Source organism: Haliotis cracherodii, unplaced genomic scaffold (genome assembly GCF_022045235.1).
Source record: "Haliotis cracherodii isolate W230 unplaced genomic scaffold, xgHalCrac1.p SCAF_6, whole genome shotgun sequence".
Taxonomy (NCBI): domain Eukaryota; kingdom Metazoa; phylum Mollusca; class Gastropoda; order Lepetellida; family Haliotidae; genus Haliotis; species Haliotis cracherodii.
This window is the reverse complement of record NW_027266319.1, coordinates 58,667,618-58,689,206: the sequence shown is the minus strand read 5'-3', so window position 1 is coordinate 58,689,206 and position 21,589 is coordinate 58,667,618. Positions and strand designations below refer to the sequence as shown.

Sequence of the window (21,589 nt, the reverse complement as noted above, 5' to 3'; positions counted from 1 at the left end):
GATTATATTCACCCTTGTATCTATCTGTTAAGGGATTGTATTCCCTGTTCTCTCTGTCTGTTAAAGGATTGTATTCACCCTTGTATCTGTCTGTTACAGCATTGTATTCACTATTCTGTCTGCTACAGGATTGTATTCACCCTTGTATCTATCTGTTACAAGATTGTATTCACTATTCCTTGTATCTTTCTGTTACAGGATTGTATTCACCCTTGTATCTATCTGTTACAGGATTGTATTCACCCTTGTATCTGTCTGTTACAGGATTGTATTCACCCTTGTATCTGTCTGTTACAGGATTATTTTCACCCTTGTATCTGCGCTGTTACAGGATTGTATTCACTATTCTGTCTGTCTGTCACAGGATTGTATTCACCCTCGTATCTGTCTGTTACAGGATTGTATTCACTATTCTGTCTGTTACAGGATTGTATTCACTATTCTGTCTGTCTGTCACAGGATTGTTTTCACCCTTGTATCTATCTGTTACAGGATTGTATTCACCCTTGTATCTATCTGTTACAGGGTTGTATTCAGCCTTGTATCTGTCTGTTACAGGATTGTATTCACCCTTGTATCTGTCTGTTACAGGATTATATTCACTATTCTGTCTGCTACAGGATTGTATTCACCCTTGTATCTATCTGTTACAGAATTGTATTTACCCATGTATCTATCTGTTACAGGATTGTATTCATCCTTGTATCTATCTGTTACAGGATTCTATTCACTATTCTGACTTTTACAGGATTGTTATCACCCTTGTATCTGTCTGTTACAGGATTGTATTCACCCTTGTATCTATCTGTTACAGGATTGTATTCACCCTTGTATCTATCTGTTACAGGATGTTGGGACACACAGAAGAGACATTCTGCGAAGTTTCTTGAAGGAGATGGCGCGGCAGGGTCAGGCCACGCCGGAAACGGACAAGGGGAGGCCTCTGCATGGCCCTATCATTCATCTACTCGTGGAAATACTCAAACAGTTCCTGGTACGTTCCACCTGTGCTTCTGGTGGTTCAGCAATTCAAATATCTGTGGAGGAAGTTGGCCTGGAACAAGTCCAAATTTACTTCCTGGGCACACACCCCCCTATTACCCATCCCTACCCAGGTACCTGCTGTAGGTCTCAGGAGATGTCTCAAAATGTCTGATTGGGAATTGTTTGACCAGAGCCCTATTTAAGTAAACTATAAAATGATCTTGTCATGCACACACTGAAGATGACAGAAGTTTGATCATTATTCAACCATATAAAAGTTAGAAGGAATGTGTGCATAGTCAGAAAGAAAGGCAAACATTAGTAACTTGTAGTGTAACCGTGGAGTTCTAGATTATTTTTGTCATTAAACAATATATCACGTGACAAACCATGGGTCCGGGTAGTCCTGTGGGTACCCGGGTCCTACTCAGAACCCACCCGACCCGAGTACCCAAGTTACCAGTCCCAGCACTAGGAGGAAGTATATTTCTCCAGTAGAAATGGTTATCTTGTTTGTGATCAAAATACTACTGGTGTTTTATGAATACATGCCAAAACTATATCTAAGTTTTATGCTAATTACAACAGAATTGAAAGAAATAGTAATGCTTTTTTTCTTCTTTGTATTTCTATGGCAATTGGTTATGATGATTTGACCATGATGACTGGCAAACACAATTGATTGGTATTTGTTCTGTCAAGCTGGGGATATACTAGACACCACAACAAATTCCAGCTAAAGCATGATTGACATGTTTCATTGTTATTTGTTGCTCAGACTAAAACAATAACTCATTGACATCCTCACAGATATAAACAGAGAAACCACAATACATTGACATGAATGGTTTTATGCTGTGTCAGTATATTTGTTGTAGTGAGTGAGTGAGTATGGTTTTACGCCGCTTTTAGCAATATTCCAGCAATATCCCAGCGGGGGACACCAGAAATGGGCTTCACACATTGTACCCATGTGGGAAATCGAACCCACTCATTTGCGTATTTGTTTTTAAAAAACATCTGCCTGACCCTGTTGGGATGGTCGGGTAGACTTGTGATCAAAGCGTTTGTTTTTGACGCTGAAGATCTGTTTTTGGGAACAATGTGTAAAGCCAGTGTCATGTGAACCCTGACTTGATATGGCTTGATTAGGCGACACTTTTTTTATTTCTTGGTTTTTATATACTCATAAATTTCTTGGTCTTTCAAAGTCCAAATGTTAAAAAAAATAAAAATGAAAATTACCCTCTTTTTTTTACCGCTGATATTTTTTATTTCTAAAATTTATGAGTATATAAAATCCATTTCACTCTCTGAATCTACCATATTTGACAAACGTGACAAGTTCATGCACACATTATGCACAATAGTTCCCTCCTACAATATGTATAAGTTTCCACATTTAGCCAAACCGTTTTTAGCTGGGATGTGATTTGGATGGTGTTTCCCACAAGGCATCTTCCCAAGGCAAGGGAGTTAACTGACTATAAAAGTCCAGTTTCCACCCTTGCCGAGTAGGCTGGAGTTTCTGGCCTCAATTGTAGTGACACCAGTGGCTATTACAAGTTATGGCCCTTATATGTCCCTCCTATTGACCAATCAGATTCAACCTCTAATATCACATGCAATTGCTTCAAACAAAATGGTGGGGCGCATTCAAGATGATCTGGTTCGATAATCAAGATCTTTATTGTGAGAAAATGGGTCTTTCTTTCGCGAAATGCATCAAATCACATGAGCATGTTGATTAAAAACATGAAATTCTTTTGAAAATATCTGTTGATGCCAAGTTGGCGGTAGATATATTTTGCAAATCCTACAATCGATCAAAATCTGCATCACTGTTTAAGAACCGAATGTTGATTTCGTCACACGATTTTGATTGGACTATGCATAGACTAGTTACTCCAGCCAAAATGTAACTCCATAATGCCAGGCTAGATTGGAGACGGTGGAAACTAGACTTTTATGGTCAGTTAACTCCCTTGCCTAAGGAAGATGCCCACGCCACACTAGAGGTGCGCAGGATTACTGGTATATCAGTATAGACAATACTAATGGATCTAATGAAACTATTTGCATCCAGTTTCATGTATATAATATGTCTATTATGTATGCATTGTGACCATAGCATTATGGTGGACAACTACAAAATGATGGACAACTTTGAAGTTGTAAAAAATGTGCAGGGGAAGCTTTTTGTTCCATGTTCACAACAAAGTACAGATGAAAGAACACATACACTATATTGTGGTACACCTCACAATACATGAATCATTATTGCAATAAATTACAATCACTTTTTCAGGATCCTGTGTCCCATGTGTCTTTGTGTCTGAAACTTCTGAGAGCCTTGAGCCATGTACCAAGTAACCTAGCAACCTTTATTGGTTGCCAAGCAACAGCAGCCATATTGGGTTCAATGTCTGTCTATGTGGATGAAGTGGAGGTTCAGCAAAATGGGATCGACATCTTGTGTAAAGTTGCCACATATACTCCATCCATTGATGAAAAGGTAAAGTATCTCTTTCAGCTGTGCTAAGATGCACTCTTCTCAGATTTGGCCCTTTTATGATCCATGGTCTTTCTGCACCAAATCAGGGATCATGAGTTTCCCCAAGTTGTAAATGTCTAAGACTTGCATCATGTTGTGTTTACTAAAGGTCATTGAAGTTTAAGCTTATTTCTATATTTTAGCTAAATGTTAAGGAAAGATTGGAAAGAAAGATTTAGTATGACTTAATTTATAATACTGAGATAGGCCTAGAGAGGGGCAGTCGGGTAGCCTAGTGGTTAAAGCGTTCGCTGGTCACGCTGAAGACCCGGGTTCGATTCCTGACATGGGTACAATGTGTGAAGCCCATTTCTGGTGTCCCCCGCCGTGATATTGCTGGAATATTGCTAAGATCAGCGTTAAACCATACTCACTCACTCATAGGCCTTGAGTACATGTTATAAAGTAATGGGTATATATATACATTTATAACGTATCACATGTGGAACTTCTTAGCGTCATAGCATGCAATATGTACATTGACAGTTTTTTTGTTATTACTACATTGTTACTTGACATTAACGAAACAAGTTTCTGTTAAGTTGGATAATGGACATTATATTTATTAATGAACTGTTTTCTGAATTCAGCATACAACTGACATATTAGTAAGAAATGGTATTCACTTTGTGCAGTGTTTAAATCACAAAACTGACAACTTCTGTGTCCTCTCATGATCTCCCTATATCTTCCTGTCTCGATAAAGAGTTTGTGGGAACTACATCTGAATCTTGCAAGTGCAATTTTAAATGTTTTTAGAGTTACATTTAAAAAGTATTCTCTCCAATGCTGTTTTTACAGTGGGAATTAGCTGATGGTTTATTGGATACTGATAAGGAAAAATGCCAAGTTTAAATGTTCATATCTTTCAGGGTCCAAGTAAAAGCATCTATGAAATGATCTGGTATATACGTATCCTTTCTGTCCATACACTTGTATTACCATAACCACATGAATAAAGTTAATGGTTAACAGAAGATGCCCGGTTAGTCCGTCCTTGTTGATCGTAGAGTAATAACATGTTATAACATTAAAACACTTCTGTGGATATCTTGTTACAGGCATTTTAACTAATTTAATCCAGTATTTACTCGTCTTCTCCCTCAACAAACATGGTTCATGGGTATCTTCCACATTCGCCATAGACCATTAGATTAGACGTACTAGGGCCACACCAAGGAATCTTTAGCATGCATATAAATGTACTTTTTCTATAGCTTTAAAAATTTCTCATCCCCAAACCTCTTTTCCATGAGACAAAATTGGACTTATGTTAGTATCGAAAATCTTAAAGAATGTATTGGTTAGCATGTATGTTCCATGACAATTTGTATGTAAGATACATACCTAAGAACTTATAGAACTATGCAACATCTAATAAATGCCCTTAATAAAACATTTCTCTCTTATAACTAGAGGCCCACCATTTTAAAAACAATAACTTTTGTCTTATTCTTGACAGATAAATTCCATTCTTTGCAATAACATTCCAGCTGATTAATTTGCTTCGTAGTCCAGGTATTGTGCTTTCGAAACATAACTATATCATAGCAAACAAAAGAAGAAATAACTTTATAGTTTCCGGGTGAAGTTATATGTCATCAGAACAGTTCTGCTGAATTTGTTGAGCTAATTCATTGATAAGGAAGGAGAACAAAAATGGACATAATATACACCCTTGCTTAACACCAATATTGCTTTCAAAGGTGTCAGACACGATACCGTTATTTCGTACACAAACCTTTACATTCTGATACATACGGCACATTAACTTTCCAATTTTACTGCTCAGACCATGTGCTTTGAAATGTGACCATAATTTATTTCTGTTAACAATCAAAGGCTTTAAAGAAATCTACAAAAATTGTGTATGATTTACCACCCTTCTTTGCTAGGTACTTTTCTATAATTGTTTGCAACATTAATATATTATCAGTTGTCGAGTATCCTTGCCAGATTGAGTCTCACTCATCTCTTCAAAAGCATCAGCCAGCATTACTAACCTTTTGTTAATGATGTACGTGAACGCTTTATTAAAAATGCTTGATAAGACAATGTCTCTGTAGTTATTTGTAGATAGAAAGATATTAGCTGTAATTGAGCACAAATTATAGGGATATATTTGTGACCAATACTTTATTTGTTATGTAATAGCACAAAGTAATATTTGAGTTATGTTCAGTACTTCATGTTTGCCCCCGCACTACGTTGACACACTTTGATGTAACTGAAGTGATGTGTCCAACTCACACTCATTGCAGTATCAGCATCAGAAGATAATTATCTTGTTTAAAGTTTGAGGAGTTTGGAGAGAGGGATGTATGTTTAATGGTATTTCAACGATCAATTTGATCAGTGGACTGGCTGTAAATAGAAAAAATGAAAGACGAGTGGGCTTAAAATCTCCACTGACATATTGGTAGATTGGCTAAGTCAATTCAGATGGTATAAATCTAAACTATGTAGATAGCTTTTGTAAAATTGCAGAGTAAGTTTCTAAAGGTTGTAGCATTTGGAAGTATTAATTTAGGTTTAATCCAAAGAAGTATGTGATTGCTTTGTTATGTTTTTAGGGATGTTGATGTTCCGTGTCTGTTTCAGGCCCCATTGAGGGAGACGGCGATTGAGTTGATTCTGCGAGCCATGAAGCACCATACACACTCGCTGTTTGTCACCCAGTCCGGCTGCCGCACTCTCGCCAGTCTTTGTACCATGGTGTTTGAGCTGGCCAACAGCATCATTGATAGAGGTAGGCCTCCCTGACCAGATAGTGTCTGTACCATGGTGTTTGAGCTGGCCAACAGCATCATTGATAGAGGTAGGCCTCCATGACCAGATAGTGTCTGTACCATGGTGTTTGAGCTGGCCAACAGCATCATTGATAGAGGTAGGCCTTCATGACCAGATAGTGCCTGTACCATGGTGTTTGAGCTGGCCAACAGCATCATTGATAGAGGTAGGCCGCCGTGACCAGATATTGTCTGTACCATGGTGTTTGAGCTGGCCAACAGCATCATTGATAGAGGTAGGCCGCCGTGACCATATAGTGTCTGTACCATGGTGTTTGAACTGGCCAACAGCATCATTGATAGAGGCAGGCCTCCGTGACCAGATAGTGTCTGTACCATGGTGTTTGAGCTGGCCAACAGCATCATTGATAGAGGTAGGCCTTCGTGACCAGATAGCGTCTGTACCATGGTGTTTGAGCTGGCCAACAGCATCATTGATAAAGGTTGGCCGCCGTGACCAGATAGTGTCTGTACCATGGTGTTTGAGCTGGCCAACAGCATCATTGATAGAGGTAGGCCGCCATGACCATATAAACTGGTAAATATTTCCTTGCCAAACATTGCATGTCTATATATAAGGCACATACTGAACTGGTGCCATTTGATATTAAGGAGTTTTAGAAATGTATATTTTAGAATTTCCATTACAGCTATTTTGACATGGGCTAAGAGAAATATTGGGTCAGTTACCTGGTTTGGGACCAAAACGTGTTAAAATAGGCGGGGGATATAGATGATTTTGTCAACTATACGCTTGTTTTTGTGGGTTACAACTTCTGTATGTTTCAACATTCTGTTTTTTTTTATACTAAAATACAACCCTGCCAAAAAATATCAAAGGGTCGGTCCCTTAAGGTAGGCCTCCTTAAACAAGGTATACATGCTGTAGGTAATTTTCACTTTCATGTTCCTAGTTAGGTGTCTGCTTTGTGTTTCAGATAGAATATGTCACCAAGCTCGTAATGTGTGTTGTAGAAGCCACATCATGTGTTCACAGAAGCTGTAACTACTTTGACCAATAACTGACTCATTTGGGACGTCAGATTGAGATGTTGTTTGTCCATTGATTGGGGCATATTTTATCTGCTACTTGGGTCTGCTATGCATATTGCATTCACAACCTAATCACAACCTATTCACATCCTATTCACATCCCATTCACAACATATTCACACCCTATTCACATCCCATTAACAACCTATTCATTCCTATTCACAACCTATTCATTCCTATTCACATCCTATTCATTCCTATTCACTTACTAATCACAGCCTATTCATTCCTATTAACAACCTATTCATTCCTATTCACAACCTATTCATTCCTATTCACATCCTATTCATTCCTATTCACATCCTATTCATTCCTATTCACATCCTATTCATTCCTATTCATATACTAATCACAACCTATTCATTCCCATTAACAACCTATTCATTCCTATTCACAACCTATTCATTCCTATTCACAACCTATTCATTCCTATTCACATACTAATCACAACCTATTCATTCCTATTCACAACCTATTCATTCCTATTCACAACCTATTCATTCCTATTCACAACCATTTCATTCCTATTCACATACTAATCACAACCTATTCATTCCTATTCACAACCTATTCATTCCTATTCACATACTAATCACAACCTTTTCATTCCTATTCACAACCTATTCATTCCTATTCACAACCTATTCATTCCTATTCACATACTAATCACAACCTATTCATTCCTATTCATAACCTATTCACAACCTATTCACAACCTATTCACCCTGTTTATTTCAGAGCGGAGTGGCAAGCAGAAGCTGGTGCAGGGGGTGGAGAAGCTAGCTGGTCTCCTTGACTACCTGCAACAAAGTGCCACAGGGGTCATACATGAAGCCATGAAGACCTTCACCTCTGACCTTAGTGTGACCATGGAAGGTCGAAGGTTCCTGTATGTGATGGCCAGACTGGAGCAGTTAAAGTAAGTCAAGGTCAAGAATCAGTTTCAGAGGTTAAAAGTTCAGATCACTCTGGCAGGACTACTCCCTTGGGATTCTAGGTCCGACATCTCCAGTATGTCATGCTTGTTGTAAGATCTGGATCCGTGAAGAGCCTGGGTAGAATAGGTCTTCAGCAACCCATGGTTGCCGTAAGAGATTGCTTGTCGAAAGAGGCGACAAACGGGATCGGGTGGTCAGGCTCGCTGACTTAGTTGATGCATGTCATCGTATCGATGCTTATGATGTCAATCACCGGATTGTCTGATCCAGTCTCAATTATTCACAGACTGCCGTCATATAGCTGGAATATTGCTGAGTGTGGCATTAAACAACAAACAAACAAAATGCCAAGCCGTAAAGTTTGAATTGACATTCTTCAAAACAGAGATAGTGATCGGGTGATGTAGCTCTGACTCCATGGTCCAGTGATAGAGCATCCGCCCATAGAGTGGATGGTCCCCAGCTGTGTCATAGACGTTATCGACATTAAGGGGCTAAAACAAGGACTTGTCGGCTGGGAGTCGTCAGTATGCTGTGTCTGAGTGGGGTATTCATGTTTAACTGTGGCATGGTATCTCAGTGGTTGCAATAATCTTGGACGTGATGTTAAACCCCATTTAACTTCACCTACCCTCTGACTGTGTACATGGGATGTTCCTCATGCTATCAACCACTGGTTTGTCTGGCTCTTGGATATAGCTGGAATATTGCTGATCTCAGTGTTTTACAAGAAAAACATCAACTGTTTTAACAAGAAAATTTCTTTTTGTTTTTTCTCAGACAAAAGCAGATTTTGTGGCTGGAGAGTAATACAGGTGATGAGAGCGACAATGAGGAGATGTCCGATAACGAACCTGTTGATGGAATCCTCAAGAAGTCAAGATCATACGAGAACTTGCGATCCAATGAGAGGAGAGTATCTTTCGTTGACCTCAATGGTCCCGGTGTGTATGACTCGAGCTCAGATGAATCCACGGAAGATGATACAAACATGGAGGCTGGTGTAACGTCAGTGAAAGAACGTTGTGACAGTGACAATTCTCGAATTGAAAATGGCTCCTACACAACCAAGGACATTGTTAAAGGACTGAACGATGGACAAGAAAATGGTGACTTGAAACATATGCAAAGCAATGGTATCTGTGATAAAGGCAGTGAAATGGCTGGCAGTGGCTGCCGCTCTGATGTGGTCACGTCTACATTCAGTGGCGACGATTCTCAGAACGGTGTGTCTTTGTTCAGTGAACTGGGTCAGATTGACTGTGGCTTGATGCGGAGCATGGGTGGGGGAGAAGGGAAGTTTGGAGTGGGGGATGAGATCTCAGAGGAGGAGGAGGAGGAGGAGGTGATTGACTACTCTGCTGCTGATATTCAGTTTCTTGACAGGCTGGTTAAAACTCAGGTTGGTAATTGTTAATATTGTTTTCAGAAATTGTGACCAATATACACTGAAATCCCATTATTAAGAACTAAAACTCTCTTATTGGAACAGAAGAGCAGAAGGTGGGTGGAAGTATTCCAGTTAACGGTGCGTAAATTTAATGTGGGAGGAAAGTCTGAAGTGATGAAGGTTCCAAGTTAGAAAAGGTCCTTGTCAATCTATACTTGTCTTTCGAGGTGACTAAATGAATCGCGTGATCGGGGGATTGAATATCATCAATCCTCAACAGCCTGAGGTTCTTCATAGTATCAACCACTGGTTAGTCAGCCAGGTGGAACGCTGACTCAGCTTATAACAAAATACTGTCATGTCATACATTGTCGCAATCCATCCCAGAATGCCTCATCCCATGTTCCAGATTGTGTGCCGAGTGTGCTCCCTTGCCTTCATGGATGAGGACAAGGAGGCCTACACGTCGATAGAGAAGCCCGTGGGAGACGTGCTGAAGACTGGGCAACTGTCCCCTGCTCTGCAGCGCTTCTTCTCGTCCCAGTACAAGCCAGAGTTGACCATGATGGATTTTGACCCGAACATTGTCATCAGTCTGATTGACGCAGTGAGATACAGGTACTTATCATATACTACTAATAAGTTAAACAACACTCCACCTTTTCATCCGTCTAGGCTGGTGTGTATTGCAACTTATCCTTCCAATTGTTGGACCCCTGAAGACCCGGGGTAGAGTAGGTCTTCAGCAACCCATGCTTGCTGTAAAAGGCGACTTTGCTTGTCGTAAGAGGCGACTAACGGGATCGGGTGGTCAGACTCGCTGACTTGGTATGGATGTCATCGATCCAAATTGCGTGGATCGATGCTCATGATGTCAATCACTGGATTGTCTGGTCCAGACTTGATTATTTACAGACCGCCGTCATAGAGCTGGAATATTGCTGAGTGAGGAAAAAACAACAAACCAACCAACCAATTGTGTGTGTTCTTTAACTGGTTTTGAGGAGTATATGATTGGCATTGCAGTAGTCAAATCTATCGCCCAAGTGGCGATAAACAGATATCATCATTCTCAAGATGTACTGGTTGTTGGTGCACTCACCAACTAAGTGACCCATGAAGATCCGGGTTAGAACTAAGCAGCCCATGACTTTCATATGAGGTGACTAATGGGATCATGTGGTCTTGCTCGCAATTTCAGTAGATCGATACTTGTGATGTCAATCACTGGATTATCTGGTCCGGACTTGATTATTTACAGACCGCAGTCATATAGCTGGAATAGTGCTGAGTGCAGTGTTAAACAAACAATACACAAAGTCGTATAGTTTGAACTGACATGCTTGAAAACTTCACTTTCATTAACACACATTTGAACAAAGGTGCAAGACAGACAATTAGTCACAAAGGTTAGGTAATCAATCATTGGTTTATGTTAACCACAAACAAAAACAAAAACGGGAAAGTTTCAATTACACTGTTAAAAGTTCAAGGCTTCTTGTCTTGACTAATTCTAGATCCCTGAAGCAGAACTGCCACATCATGACTTGAAGGTGATGACACTTCCGAGTAAGACAGCATATTTATTCTCCACCATTAAATATCCTCTGTGTCTCTGTTACTGATGCACTGAGATACAATCATCAAATCCTGGCATGACTAAGGGACACAACTCTGCAAAGAGCACATACAATCATCAGAACCTGGCATGACTAAGGGACACAACTCTGCAAAGAGCACTTACATACAATCATCAGATCCTGGCATGACTAAGGGACACAACTCTGCAAAGAGCACTTGAAACATGTCTCATACTTTGCTCTTCTCGAGCAGTATGTCCAGTGCAGTCAGTGTTCCTCAGCTGTTGATGTTAACATGGTTGATCACCTGCGGCATTAAAAAAACAAACAACTTGATATTTGGACTGGTGTTATGTTATATTTGTTTCTACACAGATCCCAAGTAGCACCAAGTGTTGTACAGAAGACGTTGCTCGGCGTTGCCAAGAACATCAACAACCGTGTCCACCAGCGGCATCTGAAGCTGGGGGCCTCCATCATCAACAGGATCCTGGATGAGCCGTCGCTTCTGCTGACTGTGTCAGGTAAGGCCGGGACAAACAGGCGTCAATGTGTGTCAATGTTTGTCAATGTGTGTAAGAGCCTTGACATGACAATCAATCTTAGCGGTGTAATTGCAAACTCAAGACACACTCCAAATATGCTGTTTTATCGGCAATGTGGAGAAAAAAGTACAGACAAGTTCCAACATGGTTGGTTGTATATGATTATGTCAGATTAACGAGTATGTCAGATAAACAAAATTAAGTGGGAACAACGTTCGTGATAGAAAATCGGACAACTACACGTTAGGTGACGATACAAAGAAGTAATAAGAAAATGAAAAATGAAATATTCTTATTGTTATGTTACATTGTTAGTGGAATATGTTTTCTAATCATGCAACCGCTAAAGTTACACATAAAACAACTGTTACGGACTGAATGACTTATTCAAAATACGTTCAAAGCATAGTCTGGAATGGAAGTCGCCAGTTTGAAAATGGTACGACAAAGCCTAAGCTGCTTTGTTAGTGGCTAACGTTGACTTCCTGTTAGTCATTTCATTGGACGGTCATAGTTCGCGAAAGGTTGTTCTGACGTGACCTTAATGGGATGTCCTCAGCGATAGCTAAATCTTATGTCTTACTTTAATGAGATTGAGGTAATCTAAGCATGTGATTAATCCTGTTTTCTTTATTTAAAGTATTAATTGTTTATTGTTAAGCAAGTTTATCTCTGAAGTTATTGTAATATGCAGCCACCAGCCGACTCGTATCGCATCAAAACACGGGCTGTGTACTCGCAGGCAGATGACCATAGAATACGCTGGTCACTGTTTGATTAACAAGACTGATTAATGAGTGATTTCGGTACTTCGTTGCAAATTAGGTGTGTCGGAGTCGGAGTTGGAGTGCGAGACTGTCGGATTAACAGGTCTAAATAGCACTCATTTAATCGGTTCCCATCATTAGTGTCAGATAAAGCTGATTGTCGGATTAACGAGACTTGACTGTGCGTATAAAGATAGTAGCTTGTGCACACCTCTCATCCAAAAGTAAATTTGTGGGTATTTTTATTTTTTACCATGGTAAAACTTTCCTTGGTTGGATGTATTTTCAGATGCCAGTTTTCACACCCAGTGTAGAACACAGCTAGAGGAATCTTGTCAAAGTCTCTCTGACCCCTCCATCTTCTCAAGTGTGCTGGCCAAGTTGACCCCAGGACATTCCCTCATGGACCTTGACTGTTACTAACTTCAGCAGTACTGGGACCCAGTTACCATGGTTACAAGAGTCAAGCTGGCCAAGTTGACCCCAGGACATTCCTTCATGGACCTTGACTGTTACTGACTTCAGCAGTACTGGGACCCAGTTACCATGGTTACAAGAGTCAAGCTGGCCAAGTTGACCCCAGGACATTCCTTCATGGACCTTGACTTACTGACTTCAGCAGTACTGGGACCCAGTTACCATGGTTACAGTAGTCAAGCTGGCCAAGTTGACACCAGGAAATTCCTTCATGGACCTTGACTGTTACTGTCTTCAGCAGTACTGGGACCTGGTTACCATGGTTACAGTAGTCAAGCTGGCCAAGTTGACACCAGGAAATTCCTTCATGGACCATGACTTACTGACTTCAGCAGTACTGGGACCCAGTTGCCATGGTTACAAGAGTCAAGCTGGCCAAGATGACCTATGGAATAGAACTGAGTAAAGTGATAGCCTTTCCCATCCCTCCATCTTTGAAATATTCTAGACAAATTGTCTGCAACCTATCCCTGGTGGAGGTGACTGTCCATGTTTTATGTGCCTGTTGATGCCTGTAGAAAATATCCCTCCATCATTATCAAGTATATTTTAACAAAACTGAAAGAACAACTGACTAAGACAAAAAGGTCCATTTGAGAAATCTGTGACAGGTTTCAAACCTGTTCATAATATCCGTGCCAGAATGTGATTAGTCCCACATGTGTCACACATCCAGTTTATAGAGGTCGTGGATGCAATGTCAAGGTCAGATGCAGAAAATATAGTTCTTACTCTGTCCTTGGTATCCCCAATCTGTCACACCTAGCAGGCATGTTAACCTCATCCCATTGTACATCATATAGCTGGAATATTGCTGAGATCAGCGTTAAACAACAAACACACAAACAACTTTGTTTTCTCACGGAAGTAATCAAATTGAAAATATATTTTCAGGTCATATTAATTTCTTCCAGCTATGCTTAGCCACAAAACCAGGCGCCGTTGTTTCAGTTAAGAAAATCCTTCCAGTAAGTTGCTTAAAGGGAATCGACAAGTAAATTATTGAATTCGTTTTAAGAAATTTCTCTGAATACCAGCACTGGGATGGTTTACCTGGATATCAAATATAGGGAAACAGAATTTTGAACTGATTAAATGTCTCAAGTCCTCAAAACATGGCTATTTGACATCATGATTGTTCCTCAAGTGAAGCAGCTACAAACAGTATTATGAAATGAATACAGATGATATACACCAGCATACATAACACCTTTTGTTGAATTTCCCATTAAACTCAATATTTTGCATAATGTATAAGGGGGTGGCCGGGTAGCCTAGTGGTTAAAGTGTTTGGTCGTCACGCCGAAGACCCGCATTTGATTCCCGACATGGGTACAATGTGTGAAGCAGATTTCTGGGTCGATCTGAGTTTCAAGCTCTGACATTAAGACCCACTGCTGGTCAAGATAAAAACATGAACCTTACCTCAGTGAATAGGCATACACAGTGTGTAAAACCACAGGGGCACAGGGCCTAAAGTATATGTGTGAGTGTGATGGGCCTTATACAGACACATTTGATATATAACTGCTTAGGCTATGACTGTGATAAGTCACATTATAGTTGAAGTAATAGATTGTTCTGAAGAATATTGGAAGATACGAGTTATGTCCCTTTGACAAGAAGTGACCTTGACCTTGAGTGGCTGCCATGTTGATCTTCACTATAATGGAATTCAAAGATCCTGTGTACGGAGTCTTTGTGTACCGCATGATGTAGGAATAATTGACTTTGATATGATTTTGTCATATTGAAAATGTTTGTAATATATCTCTATTGATAAAATTGACTATTCAGATCAATGAACAAGATGTACTGATGGTACGTGAACCATACCCAAGCCTGTCACACCTTCAGAAATACATTCTGTTTTTATATATACCCTGAACCCATTCACTAACATACCTTGGATTTGAGACAGTAAAATGACATGACACTATAAATATATATCCAGTCAAATTTCGTGATTGAAACACGATGTGATTCTCGCCTCAACATTTACTTACTATCTCAACTAGACCAACCTATCTAATACAACCAGACTTACTCAGGATGACATCTTTTTGAGCCTAAAGTTCATTTCTAACAGTCTTCTGATTTAATAAGCTATTTTGAGAAAGCTATAATTTCAATGTAGATTGAATTTTGGTTATTAATTTGAAGATTATGGGCGAGAAAAATTTGTTGCTAAGTTAGCGAGAGATGGAAGAGAGACGGAAATCGATACTGAAACAAAGCTATGTTGTGAATAGGTCCAGGGTGAAATTGTAAATAATAATCATGATAATAATTCACTGGATAATCGAAGTGCATTTGGGGAAAAGGAGAATGATGATTATCATGCACGGAGAACTGTAAGTATGTACTTGCCATAGTTGCTAACTAGAAACACTTTTTTGTAAAAACCTATGCTTCCATGCCTACCATGGATCGACTGCTGTGGGTTAGCTGCAATGACAGTATACAACGACCAATCACAGGGCTAGCTACGGCCAGATTGAAGAACCAATCGGTGCTTTCCTCTTATTACGGCTTGTAACTTTTCTCTAAGAAATTGTAACTTCACGACTCAAAACAAGTTAAGAACACCCACCATTGGAAGGCTGTGTGTTTCAACACCCACCAGCCATGACATTAACTAACTAATATGAAAAAAATTGGGTGTTCCTTAATTCTTTTGAGTAGTATGGACGTATATATCTATGTCTTCCATATATGAGAATTTGGACAAATGTTAAATATGATGAGATTGGCCTGGCTGAGTGTTTACGATTTAATTTTAAGGGTTGGAACTGTTGCTGGTGTTCGTTTCATGCTGAAAGGTACATTTAGCATAGAGTATCAGAGGTGTTTATTGAGAATGTAGTTTATAGTAGGGCTGGGACGAGTCCAAATTTACTACCAGGTTACTCTCAAGAGTTGGGTACATAATGTCCAATTGGCAATTGTTTGACCGCAGCCCTGTCAAAATGTATTTAGATACACATGTATAACGATCTGGTCATGCATACCCTGAAGTTGACTGAAGTTTTATCTTTTTTCAGACCTATAGAGGTCAGAAGGAACGAGTGCATAGTCAGAAAGAAATGCAAACAAGGGGCCAGGGTAGGTCTGTGGGTACCCGGGTCCTCCTCAGTACCCACCCTGACGAGTACCCGAGTTATCCGTCCCAGCCCTAGTTTCTGGATTGAGAGAAGTGTCCCTGCTAATCCCAGGTTTACCCTGATTATCGATTATTGTGTTGTCATCATCATGCTAACGTACCGGGTATGATGACACTGACTGTTGTTCATTATATCGATCACTGGTTGGCCTTGATCAGTCAGGATTATTTACAGACTGTTGCCATGAAGTCTGATTATTGTTGTCATGAAGTCTGAATACTGCTCCATATCTAATGTATTATATTACAGCATGTTATTGCATCTCTTAATCTCTGCAAACTTTTAAGTTCATATATGCCTAATAATCACATAAAAAACCTTCTGTTGTTACTTTTTCTCTTCAAATGAAATGGCATCAGCCCCTTGTTCACAATATAGAGACGACCGGTGATTGTGTAGTATTCTTTGTCTCCCCGTCTTCATGTTTACAGAGCTTCCTGTATTTTGAATGTGTGTTGAATATCCAGTTTAAGAGGTTCTTGAACTAAACATCTTAGCAGGAATGCATTTTACAGCACCCCTTCCACCATTTTTGAGGATTGTGCATGAGTTCCCTCCTTACTGATGGTTTCTAAGTCTTTCAGATGCCAATTTTCGCTGCCTCACTAAAAGAACGGGGGTTGTAGGACTTTCCTCTCCACTCACTGACTTGAATTTAAATGCTTTAAATGAACCTAAAAATTAATGAAAATTACTTCATTTGTTGAAATGCTACGGATGTCACAGATAAGGTTGCAACACACCATCATGAAATTTTTTGAGTATTTTTTAATGCTGCTGTCCATTTTTTCGATGTTTTTGAATTGCTGTGATCTTCGATTTTGAGGTTTAATCATATTAAATCATACAAATGCAAGCGGAGTCATTATTTCTGCTCATTTTGTGCTTTAGCACCTTATGTTGCAAATAGTAATGTTTTCGGGTGCGGCTGTGTTAGTAGCCAAGCTGGTGTCCATGGTCATAGTATACTACTCAAAAGAAGTTAAGGATCCCCTGATTCTTTCATATTACTACAGTTAATCTCTCATGCCATGACAGATTAACTTTACCATTATGATCCTTTTCTTTTGAGTAGTATATAAGCAGTGGCTGTGGTTGTGGCCGTCATTTGAGTGGTAGTAGTTGCAGTGGCTTTTGCCATGATTACCGCTGTGGTTGTAGCTGTTGTCATGGTTGTAGTTGGAGGATCCGAGTATTCTCTTGGCAACAAGAAATAGAGATACAATGTGATAGTAAAACGATTGCTTAAAACGTCTTTATTTTGCTCGTTGACATGTTCGATGCGGACCCGTTGTCGGAACGTGTGTCCGAGAATTTTATTTTCAATAACATCGCGGGAAACAGTGAATATTTTTTTAGTTTATTGATAAAAAATGATAAATTGAAATGGAATACGTATTTCAGACATTGTGAAATGTGACAGATTTAATAAATGAATGATATTACAGGTAGATCTAGGTCCATAAAAATATATACTATTTTGACGTGACGTGAGATAAACACATATTGATGATTTGAGATCATCCCCCGCCTCGGCTTCGGTTAAACGGCTCATTGTCTATAACGCCCACCAATTATTTGGACCCCATTGGTAGCGCTGTACCTAGGATGAGGTCCTTTGTTGTCTGACATCCCACTCTGATAGTGCCACGCTGTTCCTGTTGATGCGATGTGTAGACAGATACAGTATTACTGCCGGTTATCATCCTTCCAGGAAGACTGCCTCTTGTGACAGCTCCATATCTGCTGATTTAAAACCTTAAAGGTTTCTCTTTTGGAGGAGAGAATTTATAGATGTCAACCTCATTATTATTAGAAACGCAACATTTCAAAGACTTGATTTTTTTATTGTTGTGCAATTTTAGGTTAATGGCATCTACGAGAAAACTGCCTCTAGTGACTGCACCATATCTGCTGATTTTAAACTTCCACGATTTTTTATATTTATATGCAATATTAGGTTAATGGAACCTATGAGAGAATTTCTTTCACTACTGTCAGTTGAAGCTGAAGTATAGGATTTACGAGAGTCATAGTGATAGGGAGATCCATTTGTTGAAGTGCTAGGGAGCTCCAGTAGTCTTATCTCAACAGAGGATCCACTGGTCATTGTGCAAGGGTGTTCCATTTGTTGTAGTGCTAGAGAGTTCCAGTAGTCTTATCTCAACAGAGGATCCACTGGTCATTGTGCAAGGGTGTTCCATTTGTTGTAGTGCTAGAGAGTTCCAATAGTCTTATCTCAACAGAGGATCCACTGGTCATTGTGCAAGGGTGTGCCATTTGTTGTAGTGCTAGGGAGTTCCAATATTCTTATCACAAGGGAGTTCTGATGGTCGTAGCTCTAGGGAGATCTGATGGTCGTAGCACTAGAGAGTATCTCTGGTCATTACACATAAATTGCAAGTGATTCCATTGCTGTGATGATGGTAGTGCTAGGGAGCTTGAAGAAGCTCAGATGATTGGAGCATTAGGGAGATCTATTGCACATAGCAAAAGGGAGCTCCGATGATCGTAGCACTAGGGAGATTTGATAATTGTAGCCCTAGGGAGTTCTGATGATTGCAACATAAGGGAGCTCCGATGATTGTGTCTGATGATTCAATGGCTGTAGCATTAGGGAGATACAATGGTCATGGTGCCAGCATGTTCTGATAGCACTAAAAATTGCATTATCGATTTTGTATATTCCATGTCATCACTTTTGTTATTGTTTAACCAATAGAACATTTGCATGTATTTTGGCAACAATGTATTAACAGTTTGTTAAATCATCAATAAAAACATTTCCATATTGAAACAGATGTATGCATGTGTTTCAGAATACTACCATTCATATGTCATGTATTGCAAATGTTTTTAAAGTTGTTGTTTTTTTGCATACATTTATTGATATTCTGTGCAACATAGAAATCCTCTCTACTCAACAATGAAGATCTCATGCAGTGTTTCTGTATGGTTTCTGAGGATACATATCATATATATTGCATTATTGTATTTGCATGATGTTACAAACATTTTGAGTGTATATATCTTAACGATACATGTATTTTCATGTGTGTCCTTTTCCACAAACTGTTATGGCATAACAAGGTATGTATTCAATCTATGGACTAAGCAGAAAGTAATTTAGAATTAGAAATTTTTACTTTAAGATTTTCATATTTTTTTTATATATAAGGTTTTACTTTCTCTATGTTATTTAGGATTGTAGAAGTGCTTGTAAATTAGGCTGGGCTATGTCTAACATTATAAAAGGGTTGCACAGTTAGTGTTAGTGTGGTTGCTTGTCCACAAAAGAACCGAGTTTGATTCCACAATAATAACATGTAGGTAAGAGTTCCCTCTGCCATGATGTTTGCCATGATGGAATCCACCGAGCGGTACCCAAACATTAAGACTTCTTGTGACCTAAATATGCCTCAAACTGAAATAATAGCGGACTTATTTATCTCCAGAACCTGTGAAGATTACTACGAATTAGTCTTCAGCAACAAGACTTGTCATAAGAGGTGACTGGATTGTTTAGTCCAGGCCGCTGTCATATATATGGAATATTGCTGACTGCGGCATTAAACAACAAACAAATCGTCTCAAGATGTAGTACTTGTCCTGATACTGCTGAAATATTGCGGATGTGACATTAACTCACTCACTCACTCAAGATGGAGTCCAGTGTGGTTAATGCATTCAACATTGTTGTAGATTGTGTTCTTGTCTGAACAAGAAACACTGGGAAGAGTTGGGTGTGACAAAACTGAATGAAAGAATTTATCCACAGAGTCGGACTGTTTTACTCTCTTGTGGTTTTGGTTGATGATGATGGCAAAACATAACTCATACAAATTCTTTCAATTTTTCTTTGTTTGTTTGTTGTTTACGCCGCACTCAGTAATATTCCAGATATATGACAGTGGTCTGTGAATATTCAAGTCTGGACCAAACAATCCAGTGATTGACATCATGAGCATCGATCCACGCATTTGGAATACAACATGCACCAACTAAGTCAGCGAGCCTGACCACCCGATCCCGTTAGTCGCTCGCCTTTGACGGCAAGCATGGGTTGCTGAAGACCTTTTCCACCCCAGATCTTCACGGGTGGTTACAATTCATAATCTGTTTAATATCTTTAAAGTTAATTGTGGAAGGGGAAGGGTGGTGTTTATGTATATACATGTAAACAGTGCCGAGTTTAAAGGGGAAGACATAGTCGTGTTACATGTCTACCTTGTGTGTTTTACTGCTGGACAGGTGATTGTTTATGATTTGCCAATCAGGGGCTCCACTACACCTGAAATACACACCTTAATTTTAGAATCTTTATACAACATATTTACTTTTAATCTGTCATAAAATCAAACCATTTGTTGAAATAAAAGAAGTATGTACAGACATTTTGATTTTGTCTTTGATTCAAACAGAATGCGTTATGGAATGCGCAGTGGAATGATTCATTTGATAGATGACATGATGTGGATGGTCATGGCGTCGCTATGGATACCTTTGGGTTGCCATGGATACGATTATGTTGCCACTGAAATTATGTCAGTTCAATTTGAGGTATTTTAGGACTCTTGACACGGTACCAGCTCCCTACTGGTGGCACGTGGTGCTGTGAACAGCACACTGGTTAGTTGTTTGTTGTTTTACACCGCACTCAGCAATATTACAGCTATATGACGGTGGTCTGTAAATAATTGAGTCTGGACCAGACAGTCCAGTGATTGTTATCATGAGCATCGATCCACGCAATTGGGATACGATGATATGCGTCAACCAAGTCAACCCTGGATCTTCATGGGTCACAGCACACTGGAAAAAAATCTGGTTAAGTTACCTATTACTGACTTTTGTATATTACAAATCTTGTTGGCTCCTAATCACTTGTCACAGTGGATGACGTCATGCTACTGATATAGGAACTCTGGGTTTGTTTGTTTGTTTGTTGTTTAATGCCGCACTCAGCAATACTCCAGCTATATGATGGCGGTCTGTACCCGACGATCCAGTGATTGACATCATGAGCATCGACCCTCACAATTGGGACCGATGACATGTATCAACCAAGTCAGCGAGCCTGACCACCCGATCCCGTTAGTCGTCTCTTATGACAAGCATAGTCGCCATTTAAAACAAGCATGGGTTGCTGAAGACCTTTTCAACCCCGGCTCTTCATGGGTCACAACACATAGGAAAAAAATCAGGTGAAGTTAAGAAACGTTGGTCACAAAGTCCTTGGATTGGTGACGTGTTTCGTCAGCTTGGCTCCTGAAAGTTTCTGGGGCTTCGTTCCTGCCCCACACTGAAGCACATGTAACACATGTGGTGTCTCCTTGGGCAGTCGACTT

At 39.7% G+C, this 21,589-nt stretch overlaps 1 protein-coding gene across 2 annotated transcripts in view; it reads left to right on the top strand.

The window, feature by feature from the left end:
* Positions 1 to 20,627, top strand: part of LOC139444778 (uncharacterized) — a 47,904-nt gene extending 27,277 nt beyond the window's left edge. For both annotated transcript variants that reach the window (XM_071225731.1, XM_071225732.1), the window contains exons 6-13: positions 848 to 994; positions 3,293 to 3,499; positions 6,140 to 6,287; positions 8,119 to 8,299; positions 9,099 to 9,720; positions 10,118 to 10,326; positions 11,664 to 11,812; positions 12,890 to 20,627. In XM_071225731.1, the coding sequence (XP_071081832.1) occupies positions 848 to 994; positions 3,293 to 3,499; positions 6,140 to 6,287; positions 8,119 to 8,299; positions 9,099 to 9,720; positions 10,118 to 10,326; positions 11,664 to 11,812; positions 12,890 to 13,023 (1,797 nt within the window). In that variant the 3' untranslated portion in view covers positions 13,024 to 20,627. The remainder of the gene's footprint in view (positions 1 to 847; positions 995 to 3,292; positions 3,500 to 6,139; positions 6,288 to 8,118; positions 8,300 to 9,098; positions 9,721 to 10,117; positions 10,327 to 11,663; positions 11,813 to 12,889) is intronic.
* The last annotated feature ends 962 nt before the right edge of the window (positions 20,628 to 21,589 follow it).